At 39.4% G+C, this 26820-nt stretch overlaps 1 protein-coding gene across 1 annotated transcript in view; it reads right to left on the minus strand.

Annotated features, from left to right (window-relative positions):
* The window catches only part of LOC126278931 (dynein axonemal heavy chain 1-like), an 825957-nt gene that overhangs the window by 418171 nt on the left and 380966 nt on the right, over positions 1-26820 (minus strand). Inside the window, 3 exon segments of the mRNA XM_049979209.1 lie at positions 378-540; positions 10627-10963; positions 21837-22190. Coding sequence (XP_049835166.1) covers positions 378-540; positions 10627-10963; positions 21837-22190 — 854 coding nt within the window.

Here is a 26820-nt window from a genome sequence, read left to right on the forward strand (position 1 = left end):
AGAAATTTTGTGTGTATGTTTGTGTGTTGTTTTATTGCGCCTGTCTACCAGCGCTTTCCCGCTTGGTAAGTCTTGGAATCTTTGTTTTTAATAATTTTGTAGATACATTTTCATGACTTTAAACATGCAATTCATCATGTTTTCCAATGCTATAGAGAAGGAAACTTTCATGGCTGTGGAATGAACTGAGGACTACATTAAGAAAGAAATAAGCAAGTCAAAAGACATTGCACTAACAGTAAACTATACTGATACACATAGCACAAATTACTACATACAGCAACTAGGTAACTGAGTTTGAAATGTAATGCTTTATGTTTGTCACAGGACATTTATATGCTCTAACTTATTTAAATGACAATACACATATTACATACTTGTAATCATAAACAAGTCCTTCATGAGGGAAAGCTGGTACGTGGCCATGATGCCTAATATGCCTTCGCAGCCAATCAGAGAATTTGGTCCGGGATGCACCGTCACACGTTGCTCCCACACTCCAAACAATTGAGAACAGGATCCACGGCACAAGGAGAACAGCTAAGAATAATATTACTAATCAATCTTAGTACCACAATGTATATTGCAATGTTTACTCTAATAGTTACCAAAACATTTTAATACTAAAGATTAATATTAAGGCACTCACTCCCATAATGGGTGACCAAAAAGTTTCCATGCAAATGCTGCACAGAACGGATTGATCTGCTGATCCTGCAAAATCACTGTAGGCATACACTGTCTCCTACTGTGTCAGGAAGTCCATAACTGCTGCACATCCTCATCCAAAAAGAATTGTCAACCTTTCAAGGCCTTTTTCAAGGCACCAAAGGTGTAATAATCGCATGAGCAGAAATCAGGGTTAGGGTGTGAGTACTCAAGTGTCTCCCACTTGATTTGGTGTAACTTCAGCATTACAACATTTGTGATGTGGGGATTGACGTTATCATGAAGCAGCAGCATCCCTTCTCGCAGTTATCCCAAATGTTTCACCTTAATTGCACGCCGTAACTTCTCCAGTGATGTGCAATACTGTTCCCCAGTGATGGACACATCAGGTTCCTTCAAAACAATATGTAATGGGCCCTGGGACTCAAAGAACAAGATGAGCATCACCCTTCTAGCAGGAAACGGATGGGACGATGGTTGATGCCACTTCATTGTTGATGCTTTCAACTCCAGTTTCCAGTGGTTTGGAACAATTCCACAATAGTGGTTTTTGGCAGACATGTGCCCCAAAATATATTCTTCATTCTCCGATACATGTCTACTCATGTTTACCCACAAGCAGCCAAGAAAGAATAACAGAACACTGGTTCTGTTTAGATGAATGTGGTAATAATGTTGCCATAGTTAAAATTTCCACGTTTATTGCAAGCATGTCAGAAAGAATTGTGAAATGATTTGGGTGAAGGTCACGGTTAAAGCAGGCTCAGACATGGTAATTGGATGTCTCTATAGGCCCCCGGGCTCAGCAGCTGTTGTGGCTCAGCACCTGAAGAATAATTTGGAAAATATTTCGAGTAGATTTCCCCACCATGTTATAGTTCTGGGTGGAGATTTTAATTTGCCGGATATAGACTGGGAGACTCAAACGTTCATAACGTGTGGCAGGGACAAAGAATCCAGTGAAATATTTTTAAGTGCTTTATCTGAAAACTACCGTGAGCAGTTAAACAGAAAACCGACTCGTGGCGATAATATATTAGACCTTCTGGTGACAAACAGACCCGAACTATTTGAATCAGTTAATGCAGAACAGGGAATCAGCGATCATAAAGCGGTTACTGCGTCGATGATTTCAGCCGTAAATAGAAATATTAAAAAAGGTAGGAAGATTTTTCTGTTTAGCAAAAGTGACAAAAAGCATATTACAGAGTACCTGACGGCTGAACACAAAAGTTTTGTCTCAAGTGCAGATAGTGTTGAGGATCAGTGGACAAAGTTCAAAACCATGGTACAATATGCGTTAGATGAGTATGTGCCAAGCAAGATCGTAAGAGATGGAAAAGAGCCACCGTGGTACAACAACCGAGTTAGAAAACTGCTGCGGAAGCAAAGGGAACTTCACAGCAAACATAAACATAGCCAAAGCCTTGCAGACAAACAAAAATTACGCGAAGCGAAATGTAGTGTGAGGAGGGCTATGCGAGAGGCTTTCAATGAATTCGAAAGTAAAGTTCTATGTACTGACTTGGCAGAAAATCCTAAGAAATTTTGGTCCTATGTCAAAGCGGTAGGTGGATCAAAACAAAATGTCCAGACACTCTGTGACCAAAATGGTACTGAAACAGAGGATGACAGACTAAAGGCCGAATTACTAAATGTCTTCTTCCACAGCTGTTTCACAGAGGAAGACTGCACTGTGCTTCCTTCTCTAGATTGTCGCACAGTTGACAAAATGGTAGATATCGAAGTAGATGACAGAGGGATAGAGAAACAATTAAAATCGCTCAAAAGAGGAAAGGCCGCTGGTCCTGATGGGATACCAGTTCGATTTTACACAGAGTACGCGAAGGAACTTGCCCCCCTTCTTGCAGCGGTGTACCGTAGGGCTCTAGAAGAGCGAAGCATTCCAAAGGATTGGAAAAGGGCACAGGTCATCCCCGTTCTCAAGAAGGGACGTCGAACAGATGTGCAGAACTATAGACCTATATCTCTAACGTCGATCAGTTGCAGAATTTTGGAACACGTATTATGTTCGAGTATAATGTCTTTTCTGGAGACTAGAAATCTACTCTGTAGGAATCAGCATGGGTTTCGAAAAAGACGATCGTGTGAAACCCAGCTCGCGCTATTCGTCCACGAGACTCAGAGGGCCTTAGACACGGGTTCACAGGTAGATGCCGTGTTTCTTGACTTCCGCAAGGCGTTTGACACAGTTCCCCACAGTCGTTTAATGAACAAAGTAAGAGCATACGGACTATCAGATCAATTGTGTGATTGGATTGAGGAGTTCCTAGATAACAGAACGCAGCACGTCATTCTCAATGGAGAGAAGTCTTCTGAAGTAAGAGTGATTTCAGGTGTGTCGCAGGGGAGTGTCATAGGACCGTTGCTATTCACAATATACATAAATGACCTGGTGGATGACATCGGAAGTTCACTGAGGCTTTTTGCAGATGATGCTGTGGTGTATCGAGAGGTTGCAACAATGGAAAATTGTACTGAAATGCAGGAGGATCTGCAGCGAATTGACGCATGATGCACGGAATGGCAATTGAATCTCAATGTAGCGTAGTGTAATGTGATGCGAATACATAGAAAGATAGGTCCCTTATCATTTAGCTACAAAATAGCAGGTCAGCAACTGGAAGCAGTTAATTCCATAAATTATCTGGGAGTACGCATTAGGAGTGATTTAAAATGGAATGATCATATAAAGTTGATCGTCGGTAAAGCAGATGCCAGACTGAGATTCATTGGAAGAATCCTAAGGAAATGCAATCCGACAACAAAGGAAGTAGGTTACAGTACGCTTGTTCGCCCAATGTTTGAATACTGCTCAGCAGTGTGGGATCCGCACCAGGTAGGGTTGATAGAAGAGATAGAGAAGATCCAACGGAGAGCAGCGCGCTTCGTTATAGGATCATTTAGTAATTGCGAAAGCGTTACGGAGATGATAGATAAACTCCAGTGGAAGACTCTGCAGGAGAGACGCTCAGTAGCTCGGTACGGGCTTTTGTTAAAGTTTCGAGAACATACCTTCACCGAAGAGTCAAGCAGTATATTGTTCCCTCCTACGTATATCTCGCGAAGAGACCATGAGGATAAAATCAGAGAGATTAGAGCCCACACAGAAGCATACCGACAATCCTTCTTTCCACGTACAATACGAGACTGGAATAGAAGGGAGAACCGATAGAGGTACTCAGGGTACCCTCCGCCACACACCGTCAGGTGGCTTGCGGAGTACGGATGTAGATGTAGATGTAGAAAGACACAAATACCACTCTACTCCCTTGTCTACATACCAGTACTTATATATCCAGATCGGAGTTGCACTACATGGCACCAGGGCTGCACCAATGCTTCCAAATGTAAACTTTTCTTTTTGATTGACCTCTATAGCTTTCTATAAATCCACACAATCATAAGCAGTATGCTACGCACAAGCTCAAAATGATAATTTACTTAATTATGAGATTATCAGTTACATATGCATGCATCACCCCCCACACCATGGACCTTACCATTAGTGGGGAGGCTTGCGTGCCTCAGAGATACAGATAACCATATCGTAGGTGCAATCAAAATTGAGGGGTATCTGCTGAGAGGCCAGAAAAACGTGTGATTCCTGAAGAGGGGCAGCAACCTTTACAGTTCTAGCAGGGGCAATAGTCTGGATGATTGACTGATCTGGCCTTGTAACACAAACCAAAATGGTCTTGCTGTGCTGGTACTACGAATGGCTGAAAGCAAGGGAAATCTACAATCGTAATTTTTTTCCGAGGGCATGCAGCTCTACTGTATGGTTAAATGAAGATGACATCCTCCTGGGTAAAATATTTCGGAGGTAAAATAGTCCCCCATTTGGACCTCCAGGTGAGGACTACTCAGGAGGATGTCATTATCAGGAGAAACAAAACTAGTGTTCTACAAATCAGAGTGTGGAACGTCAGATCCCTTAATCAGGCTAGTAGGTTAGAAATTTTAAAAAGGGAAACTGATAGGTTAAACTTAGATGCAGTGGGAATTAGTGAAGTTCTGTGGCAAGAAGAACAGGATCTCTGATCACTTGAATACATGATTATATATAATCAAATAGGAGTAATGCAGAAATAGGTTTAATACAGAATAAAAAAATAGGAACACAGAGAAGCTACCAAGGACAGCTTAGTGAACACATTATTGTAGCCAAGATAGACACAAAGCCCACACCCGCCACAGTTGTACAAGTTTACATGCCAACTAGTTCCCCAGACAATGAAGTGATTGAAGAAATGTATGATGAGATAAAAGAAATTATTCAAATAGTTCAGGGAGATGAAAATTTAATAGTCATGGGGGACTAGAATTTGATAGCAGGAAAAGGACTAGAAGGGGAAGTATGGACTGGGAGAAAGGAATGAAAGAGAAAGCTGCCTGGTAGAATTTCGCACAGATCATAATTTAATCATAGCTAACACTGGGTTTAAGAATCATGAAAGAAGGGTGTATACATGGAAGAGACCTGGAGACACCGGAAGATTTCAGATTGATTATATAATGGTAAGACAGAGATTTTGGAACCAGGTTTTAAATTGTAAGACATTTTCAGGGGCAAACGTGGACTTGACCACAATTTATTGGTTATGAACTGTAGATTAAAACTGAAGAAACTGCAAAAAGTAGGAATATAATGAGTTGAGACCTGGATAAACTGAAGGAACCCGAAGTTGTAGAGTATTTCAGAGGGAACATAACGGAATGATTGACAGGAACAGGGGAAAGGAATGCAGTACAAGAAAAATGGGAGGCTTTGAGAGATGAAACAGTGAAGGCAGCAGAGGATCAAGCAGGTAAAAGGTCAAGAGGTAGAAGAAAACTGTGGGTAACACAAGAAATATTGAATTTAATTGATGAAAGAATAAAATATAAAAACACAGTAAATGAAGCAAGCAAGAGAAAGTACAAATGTTTTAAAAAAGAGATCAACAAGAAGTTCAAAATGAATTAGACAGAGCACTGAAAAGCCTAAGTCAAAATAAGGCCCCGGGAGTAGCCAACATTCTGTTGGAACTACCTTGTGAGACCCAACCATGACAAAACTTTTTCATCTGGTGACCAAGATGTATTAGACAGATGAAATACCTTCAGACTTCAAGAAGAATATATTAATTCCAATCCCAAAGAAAGCAGGTTGTGACACATGTGAAAATTACCGAACTATCAGTTTTACAGAAGAATGGAAAAACTGGTAGAAGCCAACCTCGGGGAAGATCTGTTTGGATTCCAGAGAAATGCAGGAACATGTAAGGTGATACAGACCCTACTTCTTATAGAAGGTAGGTTAAGGAAAGGCAAACCTACGTTTCTAGCATTTGTAGACATAGAGAAAGCTTTTGACAATGTTGACTTTCAAATTCTAAATGTGCAAGGGGTAAAATGCAGGAAGCAAAAGTTTATTTAGATTTTGTACAGAAACCAGATGGCAGTTATAAGAGTCGAGGGGCACAAAAGGGAAGCACTGGCTGAGAAGGGAGTGTGACAGGGTTGTAGACTATCTCAATGTTTCTCCATCTGCATACTGAGCAAGCAGTAAAGGAAACAAAAGAAAAATTTGGAATAGCTATTAAAATCCATGAAGAAGAAATAAAAACTTTCGAGGTTCGCCGATGACACTGTAATTCTGTCAGAGACAGCAAAGGACTTGGAAGAGCAATTGAACGGAATGGACAGTTTCTTGAAAGGAGGATATAAGATGGACATCAACAAAAGCAAAATGAGGATAATGAAATGTAGTTGAATTAAGTCAGGTGATGCTGAGGGAATTAGATTAGGAAATGACACTTAAAGTAGTAAAGGAGTTTTGCTATTTGTGGAGGAAAATAACTGATGATGGTCGAAGTAGAGAGGGTATAAAATGTAGACTGGCATTGGCAAGGAAAGCGTTTCTGAAGAAGAGAAATTTGTTAACATTGAGTATAGATTTAAGTGTCAGGAAGTCCTTTCTGAAAGTATTTGCATGGAGTGTAACCATGTACGGAAGTGAAACGTGGACAATAATCAGTTTAGACAGGAACAGAATAGAAGTTTTCGAAATGTGGTGCTACAGAAGAATGCTGAAGATTAGATGGGTAGATCATACAACTAATGTGGAGGTACTGAATAAAATAGAGGAAAAGGGGACTTCGTGGCACAACCTGACTAGAAAAAGAGATCAGTTGGCAGGACACTTCTGAGGCATCAAGGGATTATCAGTTTTGTACTGGAGGGGGCATGGGGGGATAAAAATCCTAAAGTAAGACCAAGATATGAATACAGTAAGGACATTCAGAAGAATGTAGGTTGCAGCAGTTACCTGGAGATGAAGAGGCTTGTGAAGATATAGTAGTAGCATCGAACCAGTCTTTGGATTGAAGACAACAACACATGCATCATACACAATTAATCATGTGAGATGGTATTTTTGGTGTGTTTGCAAGAATATACACTGGAATGCCCCTTAATGGAAGACTATTCTCTTCATATGTGAACTATGGAATGTTGGATGGGGAACAGTGACAACAACTTGGCTGAGAACTGTGATGATTGCGGGGAGGTAAATGTCAAGCAGGCAGCAAATTTTCTAGTGCAGTCACTTTTTATGAACATCTACCTTGTTTAAACTGCTGTTTGCCTGAATCCTTTTGTACTCGGAATAGAACCGACTTTAAAATTGGCCAAATACTCAGCAATAGCATTCATTTCTACAGGAGCTGCTGAAAGTCTAGATCAGGGTCAGTGTCGTACCAATGCGTTTTTTGCAGCAATGTTGTCAATACTCACCATGAGGTGTGGTGGGAATGATGTGGGATGTGTTAGCCACTGGTCCTACACAGCCAATGAGAGAAGGGCAGACAGGCGATATGTTTGGAAGTAACAGACATTGTAACATCCTCACATCTGTACAGAAGCCAAATCCACTGGGTGTTCAGGAGAAAAAAAATATGTTTTGTTCTCCAGGTCCCATTGTAGCCATACCTCAAAAATTGAAACATATTCAGATGAAACTGACAAATATTTGTGATACCAAAGATGTAAGTTTCACAGTTGTTCAGTTAGAATGATGAATAAAAGTGATGATACCACAGATGACAAGCTCAGTAAACAGAAAGGCAGAGAAGATAAAAATTAAACGCTTTTTTGTGTTTGTTTTATTTCTCCTTCTATTATCAAAATGTAAACAATCAATAAGAATCAGATTGTTAGAACAGGCATTCTGTTAACTTTTCAGGTAGATGTCATACATCAATAAAAGTTTATAATTTTGATTAGTAAGAAGATATCAAAACGAAAATTTTTCACAAGGAGTGTCTTAAAAAAAGAGGAGTTGTCTTATATTCAGGTTCATCTTGTACTCGGGCAAATACGGTATTTGTATGAGTTGACCAGTTACAACTATGACCCACTGATATAATCATTGGATACTCCTTTTATTTCACAAAGTTCAAAATGCAATGTTTCTGACAATTTAAAGCAATGTCAGTCTTTGCACCACTTTGAAATCTTATCAAGCTCTGACTGAATATTTGCACAGTTTCTTTCAGTGCCTCATTATAGACAGCTACACCATCTGTGAAAAGTTTGAGGATACCGTTAATAATGCTGGAAGGTCATTAATATACAACATGAAAACCAAGAGTCTGAATAAATTTATCTGGGGTACACTTGAAGTTACTTTTCTGTCAATGACTCTCCATGCAAGACAACTTGCTGCACCCTTCATGTCAAAGAATCCTCAATCCAGTCACAAATTTCACTTGATACCTCATATGATAGTACTTTTGATAATGAACTTTGGTGTGCTACTGATTCAAATGCTGCTTGGAAATCAAGTAATACTGCATCTACCTGACTGCCATGATCCACTGCTTTCGATATGTTATGCAAAAGTGAGATTGGGCTTCACATGATCTATGTTTTTGGAATCCATGCTGATTCAGGTTCTTCTGTACAAGATCCCTCATCACATTTTTGCTCAGAATGTGCTTTAAGATTCTACAACAAACAAATGTCAGGGTTACTGGATCACTTCTGTGGGTCTTACCTGCGCTTTCTTCCAACTACTGGGCACTGTTTTTAGCTCAAGGGATCTACAATAGATTATAGTTAAGAGAGGTGTTAACTCAGTGCAAATGCAGTACTGGATCTGATAAGAGATTCCATTACACCCTGGAGCTTTGTTCAATTTTATAAGCTGTTTCTCAATGTCAATGACACTAGTATCTATTTCATTCAGCTTTTCAGTGGTATGAGAACTAGAACTAATATTCATGCATTTTCCTTAATAAAGGAACATTTGGAATGAAATTAAGCATTTATACTTTTTAAACTTCTTGGTAGACTGCATCCTCAAAATGGAATTAAGCATTTCTAGTTTTTTAAACTTCTTAGTAGACTGCATTCTCAAAACTTCATATTAGCTCTCCAGCTAAAATTGTAGGAGAGCTTCTGTGAATTTTGGAAGGTAGGAAATGAAGTACTGGTGGAGAAAAAGCTGTGTACAGGAGTTGTGAATTGTGTTTGCATAGATGAGTTGGTAGAGTACTTGCCCAGAAAAGGCATATGTCCCGAGTTCGAGTCTTGGTCCACCACACAGTTTTCATCTGACAGTAAATTTCACATGAGTGCACACTCCACTGCAAAGTGAGAATTTCATTATGGATTTATGCTTTTGCTTTGCTACCCTCAATTTTAGTTCCAGCCTCATCTGTAGGTGACTGGACATTAATTTTGATGCCACTAACAGCCTTCCATATAACAACAATTCCTTTGGGTTTTGCAACAGATTTTGATAATATTCTGCTAAAGTAGACAGTGAAGGCTTTATGTATAGCTCTCTTGACAGGCAAATATGTTTCATTCAGCACCTCTATATCTGTCGCCCTATGAAAACAAACAATGGAAACTCAACTTTGGAATATCAAAACTGTTGAAAAAGATAGATTGCTACTTACTGTAAAAATGACACATTTATAAGTTGCAGAAAGACACAATTAAAAAACAGTCAAACACATGCTTTCTGGCACAGCCTTTGTCACGAAAAGAAAGAGAAAGACACACCATTCATTAACACAAGCAAGCCTCCCACGTTTTACACCTATTGTGCAGTAGCCTCTGTTTCTTTAGAAGTTTCTTCACAGTGCATTTCATGGAGGGTCCCCTCAACCATGAACTATTCTATTGGGTACCATCCACCAAACCTTGGAAAAAGGAGGCAGTGTCTGTGTTTAGGGAGTTGGACTGATTCTTTAGGTAGATGCTGAGAATCTCTAGCCTTTCCACATAGGACTATTACTTTATAGATATGTAAAGATGAAATTCTTCGTGCCTCTGTACGTCACTATGACTGATAAGTGATGAAATTATGGTTTTGTTATCAAAATTGAATAAAACTATAATAGCACTATAACTTAATTATTGCAATACATAATAGGTATGTAATATTGCAGTAAGAAACCACAAAAAGTTATCATCTATGGTTTAGTACTCAAAAGATTTTCAATAAGCAGTAGAAATACCATCATGTAACATCTCATGCTGCTGTTTAATTCATCTTTATTGAGTGTACAGTTTTGTTCAAACACCATTATCCTGCACAGACTTTTGTTAACAGCAAAAGTTGCACTGCGCATTACAAAAAGAAAACAAGGCAATGTCAAAAACACATCATTTATAAATAATTTTTAACATTGTAGAGGGAGATGCCTGGAGTGCCCAGTAACATTTCTTTTATATATATTCGTGTTGCTAACAAAAGTGTATCGTTGATAATGATCTTTGATTGAAACTGGTTGCACAATAAAGAATAAGTTGAACAGTAACTTAAGGTGTTACATGAAATCATCTCTACAATTTATAAAAGTTGTGGAACAAAATCAACATCAAAACAATATTTTTGATAAGCACATAATAAGTAACATGCTACTAAGAACTACTTACGCATTAAATCCAGAAAAGGTTGTGCGGGTGGTGGCTTTCCCTCAGGATTAGCAAGAGGCCGCAGTCTATGATTGACCATCCTGATGTATGAAAACACAAGGGCATTGTCTTGTGTTGCAACTATTTCAGTCAATCCAGACCGAAGGAAAGTGAGAGCAGGAAAGAGATAATTGTCAGTCAGTTCTCGCAGTTGCTCTCTATACTGAACAGCCAGTTGTGGCAGTCCTCTTCGCAGCCAACAGTCAATAAGAGGTTGTAATCCAAGAACGCCTGAATCCAGGTACACCATACCGCAACGTGATACAGTTGCTGGTGATGCCACAGCCAAGTCTGCCACCTACAAAGGGACACAGTTACATGATTGGAATGTTGTTTTGTGATATGCTTAAGTGTAAAACACACTGTTGTTCAAGATGTCAACAAGACCTCACTTAGCAGTAAAAAAATTATGGAATAACATCTGAAGTACATGCTTCATTTAAGGCATAATACATCAACAACTAACTATGCCTTCCCCATTAAATACTACTGTAAATGACTGGATATGTTCTTAGAGTGTACACTACTAGCAGACTATGGGGTGTCCTGTTGTGGCTCAGTTACAATTTGCCTAAAATGCAGCATATGGGCAATAGTGCACCACAGTTTGCATACTACAAAAGAAACAAAAGGCAACCCATCTACTAGAATACTTCATAGTACAACTGAAATTCATGCATCATAAATATCCCAGTTAGTATATATCTCATTAAAGTAGCGTTCTATAATTTAACCTTGTTGGATAGATGGATCAATTAATATTTCTGTGTAATCAATATTACATCTTTAGCACAATTAATAAACTCTAAAATCAACTTTAAATTCATTTGCAATGTAAATTTATGCACACTTGTACAGTGTGTATGCTCTGCCACTGTAATTTTAACTGAACTGACAATGTTCCTAATGATTTGCTATCAGACTTTTGACACGCAGACTTAAATAGCTATGATCACATAACAAATTAAACTGTAGCCTAACTGTGCATGACGTGTCATCTCATTTGATGGATTAAAGATAGTAAGGTTTTTCTGGAATAAAAGATGATATCCTTTAATGTAATTTATGCCTAAACATATCAGACAAATTCACTTTGATGAAACTCAAAAATCTAAAAATCATTCACTGTGAAAAACCCACAGAAGATTCAGTGTTCTTATCCCAATTAATTACTCCTGTCAATACACAATTGAACACTTCCTATTGTGGATTCCTGTCTCTCAACTCTTTCAACAGAGTTAACTCGACCAGCTATGTCCAACTTCTGGTTTTACACACTTGCTATTCACTAGCACAGTCATACTGGTGCAACATGACAATTCTTTGAACACCAGGGAGCTGAGAGACTACATAAAGTTCTAGAAGGTAAGACTTACCACAAACCACCTACTGCTAGGTCAATCACTGGTAAGGATATCAATCACAGTGTCCTTACAACTGACACTCACACACATACTGTATGTTGAAGGCACATAACACGGGGAATTTAATATGGAAATTAATGTGAAAGGAATAGACAGAAGGGCAGAAATAAAGCTTATTGATATAGGAAACATTACAGGAGAAACTAAAGTATAACAAGAAATGTGCATTACAATGATCAAAAATGTTGACACCATTGCAATATTCTACAATTTAGGAAGGAGGCCTTATTCCAAACAAAATTTCAGATTTTTCTTCGCACGTGTCACCCTTCAGCTAGTTGAAAATGTTGTCAGATATATAGTGAGATGGTCTCATTTCTGTGTATAGAATCCAAGTTAAAATATGCCACATCAAGAACAGCTGCCACAAACCTCATACACGGCAGATCCTCCCTCCTGTTTATGGCACTGTTGACAGCATGATGTCTTATTGAATGCCCTGGATTCCTATATCCCTTTGTACCCTTTTCCTATACAATTTTTGAAGGTTTCACAGTTTGTAACGTTAGTTTCTACAAGCTGTAGCAAGTAACATTTTCAACTTCTCCATATAATAGAAACTCTATGCAAGGGATGGCTAATATAGATTTGGACACGTCCGAGAATGCTCTCGCTCATACTCACCTAGGTTGGTGGAAAAAGTTTTGAGCTCAGTTACACAGTGACCAGCAAAACTCTCTTGTTCACCTACTGCACAAGTTCATCTGACGCAGCACTCTTCCTGGTGAAATACCTCTTTACTTTACGATAAATAATAGGCTAAGGAAGAGATTGGTTGGCCCCACTAGTCTAGACTATTTTTGTTATGGTGTTGTGTCCTCAAACTAAATTAGTATTCATAAGTTTCCCATCTCACTAAAAGTAACTTGTGCTCAACATCAGAATCCATGGAACCCTCATGGGATCAACTAATTCAGAACTCGCAGAGCCCTTGTAAAATTAAACACACAGGCAAAAGTTAAGTACCCAGTTTAACAAACACCTGTTAAAATATTCCTTTCACATACAACTTTACTCATAAAATGCCAGGATACTGAAACCCTAACTCAGTATCAAATCAACATAGATTTCTTCACTCTTATCATATTTTACACATGCATTTGCAACCAGTGAACATCGACACAGTAAACTAGTGAGCATAGTCCAACATATGATCACAGTATCAAAAACAGATGTACGGGCAGGGCATAGGCTGTTTTCATCACTGCCTAATCGCATGTAAGGCTGGGAGTAATGTCACCATAAAAGTCAAAAAATTGTTAAAAATGATGAAAGTCACTTCCTAAATGATGTGACATACTTCACTCATCAAAAACAAATTGTATCACAGCTTACTAAGTACACCACTCTGATCCAAGCAAACAGCAGTGACATGATCTGCTCTTGATCAACCCCTTCACCATCTCCTCTGAACAAGGGGTGCAGTCCCTATTAGGTGAACTTTCTACTGTTTGTGATATCATACACATCAGATTCCTTATGTAACATAATCTGAACAATCTTACCAGTGAAATGTGTGAGTAATTCTTATTCCACCTCAAAAATTTTATTATGACTACTTATCTTCCAAATATGACAATTCTTGAGTCCACCTCTCCTGACCCAAGGGTTTACGTTTCGATTCAACTGGTCTTTTTTTCTCTTTAAACGTTATGTTAATCTCCTAGCAGATTCCAAGAGTTCACTAGTATCTCCATATGGAACCTCCTTTGCCTGTCAGCAAATTATGCTACCCTGTCTGCCACTGCCTTTGTTTTCCATATTGTTTCTCTTCATGACTACTGCAGCAATGGAAAATCTACCTTCCATGTTTGTCTCTGAACTTTGCTCCTTCACTACCTTTAAAACTGAATAGGACCCAGCTCATTGATCTGGCTTTGATGCAAACTGTGGAAATGAACTTGAAATTTTCAGCTGTATATTATCAAACATAGGAAACAATAATTCTTTTTAAATAATCTTAAGTCTTTATGAAAATTATTTTCTGGGCGAGTGTGGGCAGCTTCTCTGTCCATCAATCTCTGCATTGGAATACAATGACGTATGCAAGTCAATTAAATATACTGACACACACAATGTCATTCATGGGCAGTTTATTCCCACAAACATATAATCCTGATGTCAGATGCTAAATGCTAACACATCGGCCTCCTCCATATAAATGAGGTATCTTCTCGTATATACAGCTTTCTTGCAACAAAACTGAGAAGGGAACACACTCACTCAAATGACAACCCAATATTTGAGGAAAATATAATAAACTTTTATTCTGTCTGTACCACACAAGCATGGTGCCTAAACAAAACACAGTATTTATCTGTTGGAACCAAGTGGAATGTACATACAGTATTGTATTACCTGCCTTACAGTTTATTATGGTTGACAGTTTCAGATAGCAACACCTAAACATGTAAAAAATGTTATATACATGTAATATCTACAAAAACATATTATCTACATACTACACATCTCTATTGTACTGCGTATTAACAGTCGCATGTGTGCACTAATGCAAACCCCATATCACCTCATATTTCAAGCTCACAATATAACAGTGAGCAACAACCGTCATATAGAGGGAAACGTTCCACAAGGGAAAAATATATATGAAAAACAAAGATATATAAAAAGCAAAGATGCTGTAACTTACCAAATGAGAAAGTGCTGGTATGTTGATAGACACAATAAAAAACACACAAACACACACACACAAATTTCAAGCTTTTGCAACCCAAGGTTGCTTCATCAGGAAAGAGGGACGGAGAGGGAAAGACGAAAGGATGTGGATTTTAAGGGAGAGGGTAAGGAGTCATTCCAATCCTGGGAGTGGAAAGACTTACCTTAGGGGGAAAAAAGGACAGGTATACACTCGCGCACGCACGTGCGCGCACGTGCGCACGCACACACACACACACACACACACACACACACACACACATATCCATCTGCACATATACAGACGCAGGCAGACATATGCATTCACAATCACTTGTAAGCATAAGGTAATTTGTAATATTCCTGGTACTACGTAGCTAGTACCAGAAATATACTGTGGTTAGGGGTTTGAGTCCATAACACAAGAAGGGCGTGTTTTGACAAAGGATTGCTGTGAATAACAAGGCTAATGCATGTCAATGTGATATGATATATGGAATCATATCACTAGTATTATCCATACACATTGGTGTGTAATACCTTTATTTATGTATTGATTTGTAGGAAGGTGTCACATGTGGTAATATTTGTTAGCATAGTTGCATGAATATGACTACATTGTTTACAATACATTCATATTTTTTCATGACACCTTATAAGCAATGGGAGATTTTTTTCTTTTAATAGGAAACACTTAGTGCACAATATGAAATGTGGTAGGGGGTTCACTTCCACAACCAAGGTATTGCATGATATGGTATGCATTAGACATAAAATGTGCTGTGCTGTTTCTTCCAATGGTGCTTATGGTAATATGGCCCTATGAAATGATCTATTAATGTTAATTTTATATAATACTTTTACCTATGATTTTATGCACATAATATCAATGTACAAATAGGACTTTGGCATTTAATGTGGTCTTCGCACCGTAGATAATAATTATGTCATATGATACTTAGTTTGGTGCTGTGTTGTTTATTCATTGTGTAACTGGAGGTTCCTTATTAAAGGTTATATCAATAATGTAAAATAAAATATGTAACATTTTATGTCTTTCACCTACCTTTTAATTCTCCAGACAGTGTGTGAGTAACATACAACAAGAAAAGGATTTTTAGATTTTAGCTTTGACTTTCTGCATGGAATGTAGGTTTTTTATATCAAGAGATGGGCAGAAATACTGTACCTCACAATTAAAATACAGGGTCATATATGTGAAGACATGCTAATCGTCACCTCCAGACTTTGTATGTTTCACCTGAATACCATTCTTTTTTTTAACACAACTGGTAACATCTTTTATAACGTAAAACTGGTACTTTTCTATGTTATACAATTGTTATCAATGTATGACAGTGGGTATGGCAGCATCATAGCAAGCTAATGGGTAGCCGTATGCTCACACATATGAGGGCAACACCTACCAAGGTGTCCTGTTGGCCACTACCAACTGTATTTTTCAATTTGATTGTGTCATTCGGGTGTAACAATAGACACATATGCTGTCTTATCAGTATTTGTTGCTCACGGTCTTGACTTGCTTGTACAACGCTATTCATGCCTTTTGGCACCATTTTTTATAACTAGTTATGATTAAGAACAAGGTATGTCTCTAATCATAGAATTACCTGTAATATGGATATGCATCTTTCAAATTCTAAAGGTGGCAGGGGTAAAATACAGGGAGCGAAAAGCTATTTACAATTTGTACAGAAACCAGATGGCAGTTATAAGAGTTGAGGGAGATGAAAGGGAAGCAGCGGTTGGGAAGGGAGTGAGACAGGGTTGTAGCCTCTCCCCGATGTTATTCAATCTGCATATTGAGCAAGCAGTAAAGGAAACAAAAGAAAAATTTGGAGTAGGCATTAAAATACATGGAGAAGAAATAAATACTTTGAGGTTCGCTGATGACATTGTAATTCTGTCAGAGACAGCAAAGGACTTGGAAGAGCAGTTGAATGGAATGGACAGTGTCTTGAAACGAGGATACAAGATGAACATCAACAAAAGCAAAATGAAGATAATGGAATATAGTTGAATTAAGTCTGGTGATGCTGAGGGAATTAGATAGGGAAATGAGACACTTAAAGTAGTAAAGGAGTTTTGCTATTTGGGGAGCAAAATAACTGATGATGGTCGAAGTAGAAAGGATATAAAATGTAGACTGGCAATGGCAAGGAAAGCATTTCTGAAGAAGAGAAATTTGTTAACATCAAGTATAGATTTAAGTGTCAGGAAGTCGTTTCTGAAAGTATTTGTATGGAGTGTAGCCATGTATGGAATTGAAACATGGACGATAAATAGTTTAGACAAGAAGAGAATAGAAGCTTTCGAAATGTGGTGCTACAGAAGACTGCTGAAGATTAGATGGGTAGATCACATAACTAATGAGGCGGTATTGAATAGAATTGGAGAGAAGAGGAGTTTGTGGCACAACTTGACGAGAAGAAGGGACCGGTTGGTAGGACATGTTCTGAGGCATCAAGGGATCACAAATTTAGCATTGGAGGGCAGTGTGGAGGGTAAAAATCATAGAGGGAGACCAAGAGATAAATACACTAAGCAGATTCAGAAGGACGTAGGTTGCAGTAAGTACTGGGAGATGAAGAAGCTTGCACAGGATAGAGTAGCATGGAGAACTGCATCAAACCAGTCTCAGGACTGAAGACCACAACAACAACAACAACATGTTGTATGTAAATATTTCTGTATGACACATACTTCTTTATTTTTAGGTGTGCAATTTAAGAATGAGCGAGTCAGCATGAAACTAGTAACACTGCAGGAACTGAGATGGACAAAATAAAAAGTTCTCAAACTTTCCTCAATACTATACAGTTGCGGACCTACCATTCCTAAGCAGCAAGCTCAAATCAGTACTCAAATATTTGCTGTTGGCATTCGTAAGTGGAAAACCCAGGGTGTTTCATCCATCCCCCAAACCTAAGTACTGTTCTTCCACAGAAACCTAGCCAGTGAGACCTATTTCACCCATTAGGTTATGTGCTGTCCCCCATGACGAGGGGTGGCAAATACAAAAGGGTAGGGTTCTATTACACTGAAGAGCCAAAGAAAATGGTAACATCTGCCTAATATTGTGTAGGGCATCTGCGAGCATGCATAAATGCCACAAAACAACATGGTATGAACAGTCCTGCTGGAATTGCCCAAGCCCATTGGAATCCACAATGGAGATGAATGGATGCAGGCGATCAAACAGGATGCTTATGTATGTGTCACATGTCAGAGTCATATCAGGGATCCCATATCAATCTTACTTAACACACCCCACACCATTACAGAGCCTCCACCAGCTTGAACAGTCCCCTGCTGACATGCAGCACCTATGGATTCATGAGGTTGTCTCCTTACACATCCACTCAGTACAATTTGAAACGAGACTCATCCAACCAGAAGACATGTTTCCAGTCATGAACAGACAAAGGTCAATGTTCAGTGTTGATGGGCCTAGGCGAGGGGTAAAGCTTTGTGTTGTGCAGTCAACAAGGGTACATGAATGGGTCTTCGGCTCCGAAAGCCCACATCAATGACGTTTCATTGAATGGTTCACATGCTGACACTTGTTGATGGCCCAGCACTGAAATCCGCAACAATTTGTGAGAGGGTTGCACTTCCGTCAGGTCGGTCCTATTCTTGCAGGATCTTTTTCCGCCCGCATTGATGTCAGAGATTCGATGTTTTACAGGATTCCTGATATTCATTGTGCACTTGGGAAATGGTTGTACGGGAAAGTCCCCACTTCATCGCTACCTCAGAGAGCTGTGTCCTGTCGCTTGTGCGCCGACTATAACACCGCATGCAAATTCACTTAAATCTTGATAGCCTACCAGTGTAGCAGCAGTAACTGATCCAAAAACTGCACCAGACACTTGTTGTCTTATATAGGCACTGCAGACCACATCTCTGTATACTACCTAAATATATCTCTCTACTTCAATACGCATGACTATACCAGTTTCTTTGGACTTCAGTGTAGTTGTTGGCAGTATAAGCATGCAGTGAATAATGGCTGGATGGGATGGGAAAGAACTTATTTTGCAGTCAGTAGGTATCCTTGGGGACCTCTTTCAACATGTTGAAGAAGCTGTTCTAGCAGCCATTAATGGAATACGATGACGCCAACTGTGAACTGTGGTGCATGTCAGAGCAAACAATGTCAGTCATCTGGGTTCTGAGATCATATCTGGATACTAGTTGAGAACACCAACATTGGTCACAGAGTTTCATCAAAGCTCACACTCTATTGCATTGGCCCAGATCTGATCATTGCACCTTGATTCTGAGTCAAGAGGAAAGCTTGAACATCAAAGGTTTTGTGAAAAGATAGACTGCAAGTTTCTCGACTTGTGCCATAGTACTGAGAACTGTAGAGTTCCCCTAAATGGGTCAGCTGTGCACTACACATTTGAGCCTGCTATCCAGGCGTATGAGGTGCACCCAAGGATTTTATTTATTTATTTACTTATTTTGGATTAGGGGGCAATGGGCACTCTCTATCCAGATCAGATAATAATAGCTGTAGGAGACCTGGAAATATCAAGATCCAAAGAAATGCCCACCATAGGCAAGAGCATTAAAATCCTAGAGGTTCACAACAAAGTGCAAAAGTTTGAAAAACGCCTAAAAAGCAGTGGAGCTTACATAATACAAGGTACAGAATGCTGGTTAAAACGTAAAATTGATAGCAGTGAGATTTGTGGAGAAAATGTAAGCACATACCAAAAGGATACGCTAATGGGAAAAGTGTATGGTATATTTGTCGTAGTAGACAAGAAACTCAAATCCACCAAGACGTTAACTGAAGCTACATGTGAGATTGTTCATGCAAGAACACGTTATTGAGGGTGAGCATCAACTTATAACTGGTTTCTTCTATCAGTTGCCAGACTCATCCCCAGATGTAACAGAAAAATTTCGATAAACTCCGAGTTCATTGGTATGTAAGTTCCCAATCACACTAAATCTTCAGATGAGAATTTAGTCATCCAATAATCAATTGGGATAAATACAATTTCATTAGTGGTGGGCATGTGAAACACTTCTAAATGCCTTTTATGAAAACCATCATGAAAATGATGGAAATATATTGGATTTAATGGCAAGGAATAGACCTAACCACTTTGAGAACGTTCACATCAAAATTAATATCAGTGACCACAAGGCAGTTGTAAAAAAATGAATATGACAGTACTAAATGCAACTAAAACAAGTAGAAAGATTTATATAAACAGCAAACTAGATAAGGAGGCAGTAACAATGTGACTCAGTGAGGGGTGTTTCAAATTCTGCTCTGAACAGGAGCCTGTATGAGACTGTCCTATCCTCAATTAATCATGTCCTGCTTTACATATGCGCATCTTATTTCTGTAATGTAGCTGACATATCCTGTACTGCTATAATAAATGGGCTATGGATGAATAAAAAATAAAATAATAATAATAATAATAATAATAACTTTGGCTCAAGTGTAAAAGAATTGACAATCATGCACTGGATGGATGTATATCTAGTACAACAGTTCACGATGGGATGGACCCTTCAATGGTATACAACCTTGTAATCACAGATATTACTGCACAATAGCAATAAAAACAAAACATAGGGCTACAGATACAGACACACTGAACGAAACTCATTTAGCTATCAAAAGCCAAATGCATGAAACTGCCAAGTACTACTGCAGTGATTTCTCACAATACTTGAAGAAATTCTGGCACCAAAGTTAGTGTCCAGGCACTCATAGGTGAGGCAGGAAGCAAAACTGAAAGTAACAATTCCAAAGCAGAAATGATGACCTTATTAGTCAAATGTTATTTTACAAAGGAAAACCATGCAGGATTGTCCCAATTTAATTTTCACACCACAAGAAAAAATCAGTGATGTAGTATCAGTGGCACTGAAAAACAGCTGAAATCGTTAAAACTGAACAAAGCTCCAGGGCCCAAAAGAATCCCCACCAACACCAAGAGCGAGAGGTTGCCCTGAGACTCCGTGTGCTCCTCCATGCTCTTTGACAAGGCTGTTGTCAGTCTGATGATGACTTGTTATAGTGGAAGTCTTTAGCCACCATTTCCAAAGATTCTCATTCAAAATTTAAGCAGTGGCTGGGCTCAATCCTGGGATACAGGACATTTCAGTTACCACTCAAATGTGCTACCCATACACCAATTACCACTTTGGTTCAGTCTTAGGTAAATGATGTGGCAAACTTTGGTTCATCGGCAGAATACTAGGCAAATCCAAAAACATCTATAAAGGACACTGCTCACAAAACACCTGTGCTGAGGGACTGATGACCTCAGCAGTTTGGTCCCATAGGAACTTACCACCACAACTCATGCAGCCCACCTTTGAATCCTGCTCAAGTGTGTGGGACCCATACAATATAGAATTACGAGGGTATACCAAATGTATATGAACAAGGGTCATAGGAATGGTCAAATGAGGATACTAAATGGACTGAAAATAGTTTCAAACTATCAAATCAAAACCTATTTAGTGCCTTTCAAGAACCACCTTTAAGTGATGACCCCAGGAACCACTACAAACACCTACCTACCTGTATTATTCCCATAGGGATTGTAGAAACAAGATTACAATAATTACAGCACACACAGAGGCACTGAAGCAATCACTCTTCCTACGTACCTTATGTGAATGGAACAGAAAAATGTACTAACTGGGACAAAGGGAAGGACTCTTTGCCATGCACTTCACAGTGATTCGCAAAGTATGGATGTGGATGTAGAATTAGAACTAGGCTTTATACGTGTATCAACTCATAAGGAGATGCAGAAGATTCTGCAAGTCCTTTCTGCCATGTGCGAAGAGTGTCCAGCATCTCCAGAAAATGTACAAAACCATAACTAATATCACCACAATCAAGATAGGACCAAATGAAAGCTTTCAGAACTTGCCTTCTCCAATATCTTACCACATAAGTTCTTTACTGCCATTAGGATCATCACTTCAAGCTCTTTCACCCTTTTCCAATTTTCACGAGTATAATGCAAGAGAAATGGGTAAAAGGAAATAAAATAAAATGTTTTCTAGTCTTACAGAACATACCTCAAACATCATTGTTTGAGACTCCTGCAGTTTAATAATCTCTCCACTTGTTAGGCACAGCTTTTTATTGTCATCCAGGACAGTGTTCATATTTTCAATCCACACAGCATCAACTGGACCATCAAACACATACCAGCGTTTGTCATCATCTTCAGCTGATGCTCCACCACGTACTAGACTTGCCAGTATGCCATCTGTCCATTCGTGAGTGAGGGCATCAAACTCACCATATAACTGTCCCAGTGTGATGGACTTGGGGTTTAGCACATACGTATGGACCTTTTCAAATGGTAACCCACTTGGAGAAGGTTTCCCTTTCAAGCTTGTTAGAGCATGGGCTAGGACTTCATAGCACTGTAATAAAGTAGTTATACATATAATGAATCAGTATAAATAATGCTAACAGTGAACTAACAAGGGAAATAAAATTAATGCATAATTTTTAGTTTTTTATCACCATACAATCAAATTTGCATGTAAAATATGTATGGATGAGATACATTAAGAAGATTGCACTGAATATAACAAACATTCAAATTTTGGATATAGTCAGATTCTTCTTCTTCTTTGCTGGATACTTATATCCTGAATACTAAGAATGGTGCTGCAATAAAATGTAACATATTTAATAAAGTGTTGTGGCTTGCTGATCTTTCAAAGTGCTGCTGAACAGTTACACTCGTCCTCTACATGCGGCAGTGTCTGCCAGCCATGCAGCAGCAGTGACACCTAAGCGGCCAGCCAGCCAGTGACCACTAGACTTGGACTCAGTTATGATTTGACTGTTAAAAGAGTACACACGTCTTACTCCGTTTACTTGACCTGTGACTTTCATGTATTGCGTCTTTTCCTTGAAATATATTTGTTCAACTTGAAGTTGTAACAAAAAGGTTTATCAGTTTATTAATCTGGATGTTCATCTGTTAACAATACATTAAAAGTGAGCAAACTATTAAAGAAATCAAATCAACTAAACATTAATTGGTTGGCTCTTACAGAACTTCATATCATGAACAGTTGTTCAACTACAGATACCTCCTATACTGGAAGACACAATGGTGAATGGAATATCATGTACAGTGAAGGAGGAGAGGGGAGGAATAAAAGGAAAGGGAAGGGACTACTGAGTTTATTGCAAGTGTGTGGACTATGTCAGCACTCTTCTCAGCCAACACACATTTGCACCCAGTGAAACGTACGTGTAATCCACATCTATGTCCTCCATGCTCACTACATGAAGATTTCCACAGCAGGTCAGACATAATTGTGCATCCACACTGAATGTGGTGGATTCATTGCCTGTTGAGGTGAGTAAACTATATGAATGGAATAGTATGGCATGTCACATGAACAAGATGTTACGAGACTAGGCACAGATTGCCAGCCTATGGCATCTGACATGGCAGCTGTTATGCACTAGGGTAGAGAAGGGAAGTGAAGTGTTTGTGTAGTGTGTGTACATGCAATGTCATGTGGTGTAACAGATGAATCATGGCTGTCAAGATAGTTCTACACTGTCTGCTAAAGGTGCTGTGTTTCATGTGTAATAACTGAATCATAGCTTCTGTGCCCAGCCTCCTGGGGTGCTGGTTTCTACTTTTCACTTGTGCTTGTGGCTTCTCCATATGCAATATTTATTCCTTTGTTATGTTCCATGTTTGTTGATGTTTTATGTTCTACACTGTTGGTTAGTTTTACAGTTCAATTACCCTCCTGCTCTCACTGAATAAAGAGTTTCCCACTAAGTGTAATCTTTTTGCATCAGATTAATCAGTATTGTTAAGTCAATCAGTTTGAATTACCCGACAAGTTGTGATCCAACATGATCTGTGAGCTGAAGGAAATGACCTATAGTCATTTTTTCTATTGAGCTCAGGAGCTAACTGAAGAATGCTCCATATCAAGACTAGCGGTCTATTTGATGCCATTTTGGTCCAATAGTCCCTTATGGTCCATACAGGAGGAAGCAAGTTTTTGTTGTGCTGGAATTATGGCCAAACCATGAAGTCTGCATTTGTTGTAAGTCAGCTGGACCACAGATTTGTGGCCGAGGTGCAAGACATCATCACTGCACCCCTGGTGGCGGATTACTACAAAAAATTCGAGGCAGAAGTAATACAGAGAGTCGCTGCTTTGCAGGAAGATCAAATTCACCAAGTTCTTATGCAATAAGACATTGCTGATCATAAGCCACCATAATATCTTAGGCATCTGTACAGTAAAGTGGACACAGTCACCATTCCAAACAGCTTATTGTGTAGACAGTGGAGCAGTAGATTATCACCGGAAATTAAAGCAATATTGGAATCACGAACTAGCATACTATTGGATGCCATGGTGGAGATGGCAGACTGCAAACAGGAAGCAATAACACCTGCTCAGATTAGTGTGGTCACAGCAAAAAGCAGCAGTATAACAGCCTTAGCTAAGGTAAAGCACACAAATCATGACTTGGTCACAGCAAAAGTAAACATGTTATACATGCAGGCCAGTGCATTATTCTCCCAATTCAGCACTGGACACAACAGAAGTGAGTGCATTAGGGTAGACATTCAAGGAGCCAGTCTCTGAGCAACAATACATCTTCGAAAAGTGACAAGTGACAAGTTGATATCAGTGCAGATTTGGCAAGAATGTGCAAAAATGTACATCACAGTGCTTCTACCTAAATGCCAGTGGTGGTTGATTGTAGGCGTAATAACTGATTGTCCATCACCTTCCAGGAACCAGTTCATCAGCAACAGAGGTTCTGGCCTGAAATTTCGCATAGATACTGGTTCGGACCTCAGTATCTGTTACGGTCTTCATTGCATCATTGTACACATTCAACGCCTTTCTAACATCTGCCAATAATTCTATTATTGCAACCTATGTAACCCAGCGAAAACGGATTTAAACTTAGGTCTACATCATCTGTTCACATGGAATTTCACTGTTGCAGAGATCACAGAAGTGATCATCAGTGCACATCTACTTGCACATTAAGACATGTCGAAAGTCTGATTGGTGGACAGCATTACTGGTTTAACTGTCACCGGTTTTCATCACAGATCAACCAACCACACTGCAAAGCTTGTCCAGGCACTGAGGATGAATACGCTTTGCTGTTAAAGCAGTTCCCAAATTTGACCAGGCCAGCCAAAGCAACTAAACAGTTTCAGTACAATATGGTGCTCACATCAAGACAATGGATTGACCATCAGTGTTGTGTCAACCTGGGCATTTAGCAGTATAATGTCTTACAATCGTGAAAGCTGAACGCGAGAGGGCATTATTAGACTGTTGAACAGTCTGTGGTACTCTGCCTAACATTTGGTGCCAAAAAAAGGTGAGTCGCGGTGCCTTTGCAGAAATTATCATGAACTGAATATGACAACAGCGGCTGATCGATATTGTGGGTCATTACTAAAAGATTACATCTACACATTGCATGGGGTGGTAATATGCAGTGGCTCGAATGTCGTAAGGCCTACGCTCAGAAACATGTGGCTAAAGAGAAAATTCGAAAGAACACCTATAACACCACTCAGCCTGTTTGAGATCACGTGTATGACCTTCACAAAGCAAAACATAGCCCAGATGTGGTAAAGATTCACATTGACTCTGTCCTTCAAGGCCTCCTTTTCGATTTTGTGTACCTGGATGATAAGCTCATGTTCTCAGAGACTGAGGATCAACACCAATAAATTCTACAAGACGTGTTCAAACATTTGGAGCATTATAGAGTTGAGCTGAATGTTGCCAAGAGTGTTTTTGAACAATCTGAAGTGATCGTCTTTGGACATAGTATCTCTGCTGCAGGCTGCCTATCTTCTGACAAACAAGATTGGTGGGATTTTGCAGTTACCTAAGCCAACCAATCATGGAATTTCATTGCTTCTTTGTTATTTTAAATTGTTATTATCACCACCTGCCTCACGCAGCAAAATTACAGGAACCACCGAATGCGGTGCTGTCTGGTCCTAAGGCAAGGGGCCACTCTGCAGCACAGTGAACTGAGGCTATGTGGCGGAGCATGGCTGACACACCACTAAATCATTCTAAGCTCAATGCATCACTTGCATAGGTAGTGGATGCAAGCCAGATGGCTGTCAGCAAGGTGCTACAGCAGTGGTCAGATGGTTCATGGCAGTCACTGGTAAAATTTCACGAAAACTGCACCATCTCTGAGCAAGAGGAGTGCCAATCACAGCAAGCTTCTGAAGCAGTGAAATACTTGTGTCCTCAAGCTCCAGTGCTAGTGTTCACAATATTCACAGACCATGACCTTTTTGTGTTGAGGAGAAACAGTGACAACTGTAACATTGTGGCTGACTGTTCTTCATGCGTCAGAAGTGTGATGAGTCCTATAAACTTTTCTGCACTGAATTGAGTGCAGCAAGAAGATAAAGAACTCCGAAAGTTTGTCAACAATGAGGCATCGGCTTACAATTGCAGATCATCGACGGTCTGGGAGCAGATGTCAAGCTCTACTGTGACATCTCTTGCGGACAACCTCAACCCTTTCATCCACCAGCATTAGGAACAAAAACTTTCGATAGCACACATTAACTTGCACCATCCAGAAGTAGTTCCCACTTTTCTATTGGTCTCCCAAACATTTCGAGTAGCCAGGCACGGAAAAGGACTGTCGAGAATGGACAAGAACATGTTTTCAATGCCAAAGGTGTAAAGTGTCTCACCATATAAATACCCATACTGATGACTTTCCAGACGCAACTGTATGTTTTCTCCACATACATCTAGATGTTGTAGGACCACTTGCTTATCAAACAGTTGACGCTACCTTTCCATAATAATGGATCTTTCTACTGGCTGGACACAGGAAGTGCCAACTGAGATTACCATTGAAACGTTAAGCCTCTACCTTTGTGTCAGCACGGTTAGCGAGATTTGGACACCCAGCGCTTCACTATCGACTGTGTACAGCAGTTTGATTTGGACCTATTTGCAAAGTTTGTCGAGTTTTCAGGCTGTAATTTAA

Source organism: Schistocerca gregaria, chromosome 6 (genome assembly GCF_023897955.1).
Source record: "Schistocerca gregaria isolate iqSchGreg1 chromosome 6, iqSchGreg1.2, whole genome shotgun sequence".
NCBI lineage: Eukaryota > Metazoa > Arthropoda > Insecta > Orthoptera > Acrididae > Schistocerca > Schistocerca gregaria.